The sequence below is a fragment of the Lissotriton vulgaris genome, chromosome 7 (genome assembly GCF_964263255.1).
Source record: "Lissotriton vulgaris chromosome 7, aLisVul1.2, whole genome shotgun sequence".
Lineage (NCBI taxonomy): Eukaryota > Metazoa > Chordata > Amphibia > Caudata > Salamandridae > Lissotriton > Lissotriton vulgaris.
This window is the reverse complement of record NC_141695.1, coordinates 1,753,514,621-1,753,526,760: the sequence shown is the minus strand read 5'-3', so window position 1 is coordinate 1,753,526,760 and position 12,140 is coordinate 1,753,514,621. Positions and strand designations below refer to the sequence as shown.

The window sequence follows — 12,140 nt, the reverse complement described above, 5'->3', positions numbered from 1 at the left end:
ACTGGGAAAACAGTTTTGCTCCTCTGCCTCTCCCCATTCCCTCCTGTAGTCTGTCACTTATTACACCACAACCACACCCCCACCTCCTCCCATTAGTGCCTTCTTTTACCCCCGCACCTCTGTGTAAAATGCGATAGGGCTCATGTAAATACAAGTGTTTTTCTAAGCCTGATACCCTTTGTTCGAATATGCGATGTTACATCTCATATGATTACAATGCGGCTGTTCCAACGCATACCATTACATCGCAAATTGTTACTACGACTTGCTTTAGGGGGGCGTGCTGGATTTAGGAAAGGTATAATTTACTATTCCAACTCGAGCCTGCACAACAATAGGAAAGGTGTTGAAATAGTAAATTATACTATTCCTTAGTTTAGAGCGCCCCCTACAGCAAGTCGTAGAAACGACTTGTGTTGTAATGGTTATCGTTTTAACAACTCGGTCGTTGTAACGACCGCGTTGTAATCACATACGCTGTACCGCATGCGATGTAAACGCTGCTCTCCCCTTTGTTCTACCTCTTGCTCTGGTACTTGGAGCACAATTTCCTCTATTTCACTGAACCTTTGAGGAAGTGCAGCTTTTTCCTGAGTCTGAATGCACTTCAGCTCACAAATTTCTAGCAGAACAGTCTCTAGAAGGGGCTGAGACGGAGCTGTCTCACTCAGCATACTAGTGCTTTTAAGTCCGGTAGCCAGAGTAAATGTTGCCATTAGGCGGTGAAAAATATTGGTCACGTGCTGCTTACACCTGTTTTGGGGGCTGAATTTCCTTCCCCTTGTGCAGGTAAGGCAGCTGATTCACCAGTGGCTGATCTGAAACCTTGCTTGGGCTGCCTAATGGATCCTCTGTTACTGGCCAAATCAGTGATCAGTCACGGATGCCTCTTCTTTTCTCTCTACCACCTGTCACCACTGAGGGTAGAGGCCCTGGGAGAGGCTCCAGAGTTACCATCCCAATGTTCGAATACCTTGCAAAATGCAGTTAGTCTCTTGGGGGCAGATCTACAAGACAGCGCCGCAGCGCTGCACCGCAAGTCCTTTGGCTTTGGCAGCACTTTCAGAGCACAGGAATGCGACATATCTACAATGATATGTCGCATTCCTGTGCTCTCCCCTGCGCTGGCCCAGAAACAGCTGCCATAAGCATTCACTGCAGGCATTTACCTCTTCCAATGCATGCTGTAGAATGCAGCACGTATTGAAAGAGGAAAAAACGAGGGGAAATAAAAACATTTCTCCTCGTTTCGCATGGCTACGCCACCCCTATGGTGGGGCAGCTAACTGACGCATTTCCAGGTTTACGATTTCTCATAAATCTGCAAATGCATCAGTGGACAGGGGTGTTGCGTGGGAACACCCACAGCAACACCCGTGTCCCACCCCTAACACACAAAGTGTTGTGTGAACAGGGGCGATATTTACCAGCACAGGTTAAGTCATGCAGGGTAACTTTACCTGTGCTTGTAAATATCCCTTAGCAGGCTGCGCCACCGGTGCGTCACGCAACGTGATGCAAAGGCGGCGCATGGGGCTTGTAAATCTGCCCCCTGGTCCTTTAGTTGGGTTCAGCCTGCGTTGTCTGGGTTGGAATAGTTGGGCTACTTCAAATCTTTAAATCCCTTAAATCATAATAAGGGAAAGAACTATAGTGACACTATAGAATTAGAAAAATACAAAAGATTTATTTATTCAGTATTTTTTTTCTTATTTTTATATCATAGTAAAAACATATATTAGAAATAGAAAAGATTGACACATTTCCCACAGAGACTGGCACATATACACAGCATACTAACCACTTTCATTCAAAACCACGCACATTCTACACACACGTAATCATATTGATATATTTGATCTTTCCATCACACAAGATACAGTTAACTCGCTTGAGCCATTATCCAATGGAGTAGCGGGGAACTATTAGCCATCTGCAAAGACTTCGCATTTTCCATCTGCCCTGAGTCCTAATCAGGAGAGGAACTTAGAAACTCTTCATTAAACTATGCTAATTGCTATAGGGATTCTGCTACCATTATCGCTGCTTTTATCGGCAGGAAACTGCAGCTAAAGCGGTGATAAGGGGCTTGATAATATGCCCGTGAGAATTCCCATAGAAGCCCAGGTTCTGGTGTGAAGGATCATGTGGCCCTGTATGCTTTCTCTTTGGATTGAAAGCTTTTCTCTCCGAGATGAAGTGAGGCGTGGCTGAGCGTTGCCTCTCTTAGCTCATTATTACTGCCCCCTGGAATGTAACTGCCGCGTGTGAGACTAATGCAAGAATTATTTTTCACGTCTAATCTATATTAGGAGCTGGTCGATTATCTACAATCCTGGAGATTGCACCCATCGACAACATTTCAGCAAATGGGGGAAGGATAGGGAGGAGCCTGCTCAGCGACCCCAAGTCGGGCAGTGGGATCCGCCCACTGCCCTGGAGCAAGCGCCACTCAGGCACCATGTTGTTTGCACCGCCACAAATCACCATCATCTTGTCTCATTTCCAGCATTTTATGTTACACTTGTTGCGAGTATGTCTGAGATTGTAATGCCCGTAATGGAGATGTTGTTCGAATAAAAAAACCTATTACAGGAGCACGGGATCAATGTGAACGGCCAGAGCACAATTAACACATGTGATACTGTACTATTTATTAATTATTAATTTATTTATTTATTTATTTTGAAAGTTTTATAGAGCGCGAACAAGACCCTTGCGGGTATCAGAGCGCTTTACATATATTAAGGTTCCATATACATCCTCGCATCAAATAGAGACACAGTTTGCACTAAAAGATTTGCATTTTATTTCATTTTGCATCATTCTGTTGGCATTTCACATAATTTCTTTCAGACCTACTATCATTTGAGACAATAAGTCCACTTTGACAAAGCAGCTACAGTACTAAATCTTGTGTTATTCTTGTGTCCTCCTTTTACAGAATCTAACATGAACCATCCAGTTACCAGCCAGCCTCATAGCACCGGCTACAACACACACACGAGCCAGTGGCACTCCGAGGTGCTGGACTGTTGTGAGGACATGGGTGTTTGTGAGTATTACACACTACACAAGAACAACATGTATACACAGGCACATGTGCACTCAGACACACGCACAAACATGGGCATCTGGGACCATCACCGACTGCACATACATGATGTGCACAGCTGCATGTGTCACACACAAAAGCACACATGCACACACACATGGGCATCTCTTAGCATTACTCACTGTACTCACGTGACACGTACACTCAGGTACATGCAGGCATCTGTGAGTATTACACACTGCACAAACAGCACATGAACTCAGTCACACACTGAGGCATCTGTGAGTATTACACACTGCACACACGGCACATGAACTCAGTCACACACTGAGGCATCTGTGAGTATTACACACTGCACACACTGCATATGAACTCAGTCACACCCTGAGGCATCTGTGAGTGTTACACACTGCACACATGGCACATGAACTCAGTCACACACTGAGGCATCTGTGAGTATGACACACTGCACACACGGCACATGAACTCAGTCACACACTGAGGCATCTGTGAGTATTACACACTGCACACACGGCACATGAACTCAGTCACACACTGAGGCATCTGTGAGTAGCACACACTGCACACACAGCACATGAACTCAGTCACACACTGAGGCATCTGTGAGTATTACACACTGCACACACAGCACATGAACTCAGTCACACACTGAGGCATCTGTGAGTATTACACACTGCACACACGGCACATGAACTCAGTCACACACTGAGGCATCTGTGAGTATTACACACTGCACACACGGCACATGAACCTAGTCACACACTGAGGCATCTGTGAATATCACACACTGCACACACGGCACATGAACTCAGTCACACACTGAGGCATCTGTGAGTATCACACACTGCACACACGGCACATGAACTCAGTCACACACTGAGGCATCTGTGAGTATCACACACTGCACACACGGCACATGAACTCAGTCACACACTGAGGCATCTGTGAGTATCACACACTGCACACACGGCACATTGACTCAGTCACACACTGAGGCATCTGTGAGTATCACACACTGCACACACGGCACATGAACTCAGTCCCACACTGAGGCATCTGTGAGTATCACACACTGCACACACGGCACATGAACTCAGCCACACACTGGGGCATCTGTGAGTATCGCACACTGCACACACGGCACATAAACTCAGTCACACACTGAGGCACCTGTGAGTATCGCACACTGCACACACGGCACATGAACTCAGTCACACACTGAGGCATCTGTGTGTATCGCACACTGCACACATGGCACATGAACTCAGTCACACACTGAGGCATCTGTGAGTATCGCACACTGCACACACGGCACATGAACTCAGTCACACACTGAGGCATCTGTGAGTATCGCACACTGCACACACGGCACATGAACTCTGTCACACACTGAGGCATCTGTGAGTATCGCACACTGCACACACGGCACATGAACTCGGTCACACACTGAGGCATCTGTTAGTATCGCTCACTGCACACACGGCACACAAACTCAGTCACACACTGAGGCATCTGTGAGTATCGCACACTGCACACACGGCACATGAACTCAGTCACACACTGAGGCATCTGTGAGTATTGCACACTGCACACACGGCACATGAACTCAGTCACACACTGAGGCATCTGTGAGTATCGCACACTGCACACACGGCACATGAACTCAGTCACACACTGAGGCATCTGTGAGTATCGCACACTGCACACACGGCACATGAACTCAGTCCCACACTGAGGCATCTGTGAGTATCACACACTGCACACACGGCACATGAACTCAGCCACACACTGGGGCATCTGTGAGTATCGCACACTGCACACACGGCACATTGACTCAATCACACACTGAGGCATCTGTGAGTATCACACACTGCACACACGGCACATGAACTCAGTCCCACACTGAGGCATCTGTGAGTATTGCACACTGCACACACGGCACATTGACTCAATCACACACTGAGGCATCTGTGAGTATCACACACTGCACACACGGCACATGAACTCAGTCCCACACTGAGGCATCTGTGAGTATCACACACTGCACACACGGCACATGAACTCAGCCACACACTGGGGCATCTGTGAGTATCGCATACTGCACACACGGCACATAAACTCAGTCACACACTGAGGCACCTGTGAGTATCGCACACTGCACACACGGCACATGAACTCTGTCACACACTGAGGCATCTGTGAGTATCGCACACTGCACACACGGCACATGAACTCGGTCACACGCTGAGGCATCTGTGAGTATCGCACACTGCACACACGGCACACAAACTCAGTCACACACTGAGGCATCTGTGAGTATCTCACACTGCACACACGGCACATGAACTCAGTCACACACTGAGGCATCTGTGAGTATTGCACACTGCACACACGGCACATGAACTCAGTCACACACTGAGGCATCTGTGAGTATCGCACACTGCACACACGGCACATGAACTCAGTCACACACTGAGGCATCTGTGAGTATCGCACACTGCACACACGGCACATGAACTCAGTCACACACTGAGGCATCTGTGAGTATCACACACTGCACACACGGCACATGAACTCAGTCACACACTGAGGCATCTGTGAGTATTACACACTGCACACAAATGACACACACATGCACCTTTCCACTTGGGCACATACATCAAGGATTATCGCAGACTGCAATGACACACAGGTGGATGTGCACTCAACCACATGCATGAGCACCTCTGAGCACCAGACACTGGACACACACACGAGCATCTGAGAGAATCGCACAGTGCAACACATATGACAAACACAGGTGCTTGTGCACTCAGGCACACTGACTGGCATCTGTGAGCATCACAGACTACACATACATGACTCACTCACACAAGGATATGTGCACTCAGGCTCACACACTGAGGCATCTGTGAGTATCACACACTGCACACACGGCACATTGACTCAGTCACACACTGAGGCATCTGTGAGTATCACACACTGCACACACGGCACATGAACTCAGTCCCACACTGAGGCATCTGTGAGTATCACACACTGCACACACGGCACATGAACTCAGCCACACACTGGGGCATCTGTGAGTATCGCACACTGCACACACGGCACATAAACTCAGTCACACACTGAGGCACCTGTGAGTATCGCACACTGCACACACGGCACATGAACTCAGTCACACACTGAGGCATCTGTGTGTATCGCACACTGCACACATGGCACATGAACTCAGTCACACACTGAGGCATCTGTGAGTATCGCACACTGCACACACGGCACATGAACTCAGTCACACACTGAGGCATCTGTGAGTATCGCACACTGCACACACGGCACATGAACTCTGTCACACACTGAGGCATCTGTGAGTATCGCACACTGCACACACGGCACATGAACTCGGTCACACACTGAGGCATCTGTTAGTATCGCTCACTGCACACACGGCACACAAACTCAGTCACACACTGAGGCATCTGTGAGTATCGCACACTGCACACACGGCACATGAACTCAGTCACACACTGAGGCATCTGTGAGTATTGCACACTGCACACACGGCACATGAACTCAGTCACACACTGAGGCATCTGTGAGTATCGCACACTGCACACACGGCACATGAACTCAGTCACACACTGAGGCATCTGTGAGTATCGCACACTGCACACACGGCACATGAACTCAGTCCCACACTGAGGCATCTGTGAGTATCACACACTGCACACACGGCACATGAACTCAGCCACACACTGGGGCATCTGTGAGTATCGCACACTGCACACACGGCACATTGACTCAATCACACACTGAGGCATCTGTGAGTATCACACACTGCACACACGGCACATGAACTCAGTCCCACACTGAGGCATCTGTGAGTATTGCACACTGCACACACGGCACATTGACTCAATCACACACTGAGGCATCTGTGAGTATCACACACTGCACACACGGCACATGAACTCAGTCCCACACTGAGGCATCTGTGAGTATCACACACTGCACACACGGCACATGAACTCAGCCACACACTGGGGCATCTGTGAGTATCGCATACTGCACACACGGCACATAAACTCAGTCACACACTGAGGCACCTGTGAGTATCGCACACTGCACACACGGCACATGAACTCTGTCACACACTGAGGCACCTGTGAGTATCGCACACTGCACACACGGCACATGAACTCGGTCACACGCTGAGGCATCTGTGAGTATCGCACACTGCACACACGGCACACAAACTCAGTCACACACTGAGGCATCTGTGAGTATCTCACACTGCACACACGGCACATGAACTCAGTCACACACTGAGGCATCTGTGAGTATTGCACACTGCACACACGGCACATGAACTCAGTCACACACTGAGGCATCTGTGAGTATCGCACACTGCACACACGGCACATGAACTCAGTCACACACTGAGGCATCTGTGAGTATCGCACACTGCACACACGGCACATGAACTCAGTCACACACTGAGGCATCTGTGAGTATCACACACTGCACACACGGCACATGAACTCAGTCACACACTGAGGCATCTGTGAGTATTACACACTGCACACAAATGACACACACATGCACCTTTCCACTTGGGCACATACATCAAGGATTATCGCAGACTGCAATGACACACAGGTGGATGTGCACTCAACCACATGCATGAGCACCTCTGAGCACCAGACACTGGACACACACACGAGCATCTGAGAGAATCGCACAGTGCAACACATATGACAAACACAGGTGCTTGTGCACTCAGGCACACTGACTGGCATCTGTGAGCATCACAGACTACACATACATGACTCACTCACACAAGGATATGTGCACTCAGGCTCACACACATGGGCATCTGTTAGCATCACAGACTACACATACAGGTTCATTTGCACTGAGACACACAGACACAGGCATCTGTGAGCATTACACACTGCACACAGAAGACCCACACAGTCACATGTGCACTCAGCCATGCACACATGGGCATTTGTCAGCATTACACACAAATAATACACTCAGGGGCTCGTGCACCTAGTCACACACACGGGCATCGTAGAGTAACACACGTGCAACACACATAACACACAGGCACACATGTACTCGGGGACACATATAGATATCGATGAGTATTGCACGCTGTGCACATGCACACATGCAAACACATGCACTCAGGTACACACATTAGCATCTGTGAGCATCACACCATGCCCACACGCGACTAGCACACATACAGGAGTATGTTCACTCAGGCAGACACATGGACATCTATGAGTGTCACACCCTGTGAACACATGATGTGCACACACACACAGGCGCACGTACACTAAGGCAGACACGCACAGGCACATGTGCACTCAGCCACGCACTCATGGGCATCTGTGAGCATTACACATGAACAACACACACAGGTGATTGTGCCCTGAGTCACGCACACATGGGCATCATAGAGTATCACTCATTGCAACACACATAACACACAGGCACACATGTACTCGGGGACACATATAGATATCGATGAGTATTGCACACTGTGCACATGCACACACATAAACACATGCACTCAGGTACACACATTAGCATCTGTGAGCATCACACCATGCCCGCATGCAACTAGCACACATACAGGAGTATGTTCACTCAGGCAGACACATGGACATCTATGAGTGTCACACCCTGTGAACACATGATGTGCACACACACACAGGCGCACGCACACTAAGGCAGACACGCACAGGCACATGTGCACCCAGCCACAGACACATGGGCATCTGTCAGCATTACACATGAACAACACACACAGGTGATTGTGCACTGAGTCACGCACACATGGGCATCATGGGGTATCACTCATTGCAACACATATAACAAACAGGCGCACATGCATTCAGGCACATATACATGCATATTTATGAGTATTGCACACTGTGCACATGTACACACTTAGACACATGCACTCAGGAAGACACATAAGAATCTGTGAGCTTCACACCATGTACACATACAACTAGATCACATACAGGTGCATGTTCACTCAGGCACACGCACGGGCATCTTTGAGTGTCACACCCTGCAAACGCACACACAGGCGCACGTACACTCAGGCTCACACACAGACACACCTCTGTTGCTAAAAATTGTGTCCACTAAGCTCCTCCCTTCCCTCCCTCACCTCTTCGGAGCCCCCCCCCCTATGGTTTTTACTATTGTACAATAACAATTTTAACATATCTGTTGAAGCAAATGTTGCAATGTTTTTAAATAACTATGCAAACTAAAAAAATACACTTTAAAAAAAACCTGTATCAGACACCAACAAACGGCCAACCAGGAAGGGCTGTCTCAGTTTCCCAGTTTAGGTGGGATCCAAGGGCCAGATGTGGTAAACATGTTATCGATCGCAAACGCTACAGTTTGGGTTTGCTAACGATAAAATAGCTTTTTCTTATTTACTAATTACATTTTAGTAATCAGAAAAGTTTTCCAGACTCCTAAACCAGGATGTCGAAGGGGTACTGATTAGTTATCTGGAAGAAAAGTGTGTGACGCGTCCCTCTCAAATACCGATTGGTACCAAATATTTTGTGGCAGAAATCGAGTAACAAAACATTGATCTTTACCCAACACCTCGAAGGAGGTGGTAATCCATTTTCAAAAGGAAAGGGGTCTCATTTAAGCCCCTTTGTTAATGTAAAAAAAAGGAAACAAGGAGGCCATGGGCCACATTACCACTGCCTCCTTCTCAACAAACAAGAAAGCAAATACACTTTTATTTTAAAACGCAGCCCCATTTCTGTTAAAATAAAAAGTATTAAACAAAACAATCACAGGTATGTTGGTATTCTGTCTCCAGCAGGCCACCATCCCTGCAACGGCCTCCAATCATAGGGGCATATCATCAAGGCGCCGCGATAACATTTTCGCCGCTTTAGCGTCCGTTTTTGGGTGAAAAGCGGGAATAATTGTATCACATTAGCATCAAGGTCACGCTATTGTGGGTATCCTTGCCTTAGCGCCCTTTCCCTCAATGCCCAGCTTTGCATCTCTAATGAGATGCAAAGTGGGCATTCTGCACAAAAATTACGTGAGAAATGTCGCTAACCGACATTTCTCCTATCAAGAAATCTCCTGCTAACTTGCATGGTGATAAGAAAAGTAGCGCTAACCGTGCTTATGGCTACTTTTCTTGCGCCTGCTTTCAATCTGACTTAGCCATTATATCCAATGGAAGGTGGATATAATGGCTAAGTCTGCCCTGCCCTATCAACAACGTATCGCCAATCGTTGTGCGATTATCGCTGGATTTCCAGCGATAATCGCACATTTGGCAGCTAACTCTGGAATTTTTATCGCTTTGGAGATAAGCGTCGCTGATAGCACGCTTTCTCTGTGATAAAAACCAGCGATAGCCGGTGATAATTATCCTAGCTCGCTTAGCGATAATTATCACCGGTTGTTGCTGATATGCCCCATAGTACAGTAAGTCGGAGTTGGCAACCTACCATACGACCCACTATGATTCTGAAATTTTAGAACCGACCTATTAGTATATAGTTCGGATCTTAAATTTCTTAACTAGTTGCAAATTGCAACCGGTATTTTGCGACCTGTAAATAGTGCATATGGCCCCTGCTTTGCTACTGGGGGGCGGGTGTTTGTGGCTTGGATACAGTTGCAGCAGTATTACCACTGGACTGCATCAGGATTGTGGGCATACCCCTGGGGCTACAGAGCCCTTGGTTTGATGCAAAGCAGACCTCTTAAGGCCTCAAAGCAGGGACTGTCTTGAAGACCTATCCTGGTGCCCTCTGGAAAGGCCACAGGAGAGGGGTAACACTGTGAAGCTGTAGCATGTTTGTGGGCCCCCCTACACCTGTCTGTAAATGGGTTGGGTAGAATGGAAGGAGGCCTGAAAGACTAGTACATTAAGCTAAATTGTGCATTGTCATATCCCCTCTCTCTTTATAGGTCTCTGTGGCACCTTCGTACCCTGCATCCTGATGTGCAAGGTCTCCCAAAAATTTGGGGAAAATGTCTGCCTGCCATGTCTGCCAGGGTCCTCCCTCGCCCTGCAGACCGCCATGAGGGAGCGCTGGCACATTAAGGTAAGGGGTGCTATGACTGCTCCTGGCATCTGAGGGGCTGGTATTCTATGGTACAGTTATGGTGAGACATGTGGTGGGTGTGCAAGGCCTGTTACAAGAGGGGGGGAGTGGGGGGAGATAGGGCAAAAACAGAATGGTGAACCTGTGTGTGTTTTGTTAGGCATGTCAGTTATGCTTGTATGTGTGTGTGTATCACTATGGGCCTAATTATGTCTTTTGGAAGAGTGGTGCCAACTGGCGTGCCACTGCTCCCCCGAAGGTCGCTGCTACCCACTCGCCAGTTTACGACCGATTTTGTGGTCTGGCGGGCGACATGGTGGGCTCACTGCGGCGTGCCTTTCGAAGGTGGCGGTGCCTTGGAAAGAGGCACCACAATTGGAACACCAAACAAGGAGGGGAAGGAACCTGGGTGCCTGCACACAGGGGGGCACATGCCGTGTCCCAATGCATGCATCCCCAGGTTGAGAGGGCACAGGTGGGCCCTGTGGGGCCCCCTTTCTTTCAGCACTCTCAGCATTTTCATGGAAGAAAGACCTCCACGGAAACGCTGTCGGTCCTGCACCACTTGCATATTACATAGCCCCTGTCGGATGCACCACCGACAGGGAATGGCAGTTCCCTGGCAGAGCCAGCAGTCCAAGTATGGTTCGACTGCCAAATGAAGGACCTGGCCTTCCAAGGGACGCGCGGGTTATATAAACAACCACCTGCTCTGCCTTCCCAAAGTGAAGAGTCGGTCAGACAGTAGAGAATATACACAGGCTTAAATAGTAGTTCTCTGCAGAGAGACCCCCGGTGAGACCTACACCCTAAGATTGACGCTGAGGGGACTGACTTCCCAACAGGTTACAGTAGGTAAAAAGAGGGGGCGGGGTTGGAGATGGCTTCCCAGCCATCTCCAACACCGCCCACCCTTGAAAGGTACGGGCTTGAGCCAG

The 12,140-nt window shown here is 48.5% G+C and overlaps 1 protein-coding gene across 1 annotated transcript in view; it reads left to right on the top strand.

Annotated features, from left to right (window-relative positions):
- LOC147706583 (cornifelin homolog A-like) overlaps positions 1–12,140 on the top strand; it is a 41,532-nt gene that overhangs the window by 24,216 nt on the left and 5,176 nt on the right. The window contains exons 2-3 of the mRNA XM_086929101.1: positions 2,945–3,055; positions 11,066–11,202. Coding sequence (XP_086785227.1) covers positions 2,953–3,055; positions 11,066–11,202 — 240 coding nt within the window. The 5' untranslated portion in view covers positions 2,945–2,952. The remainder of the gene's footprint in view (positions 1–2,944; positions 3,056–11,065; positions 11,203–12,140) is intronic.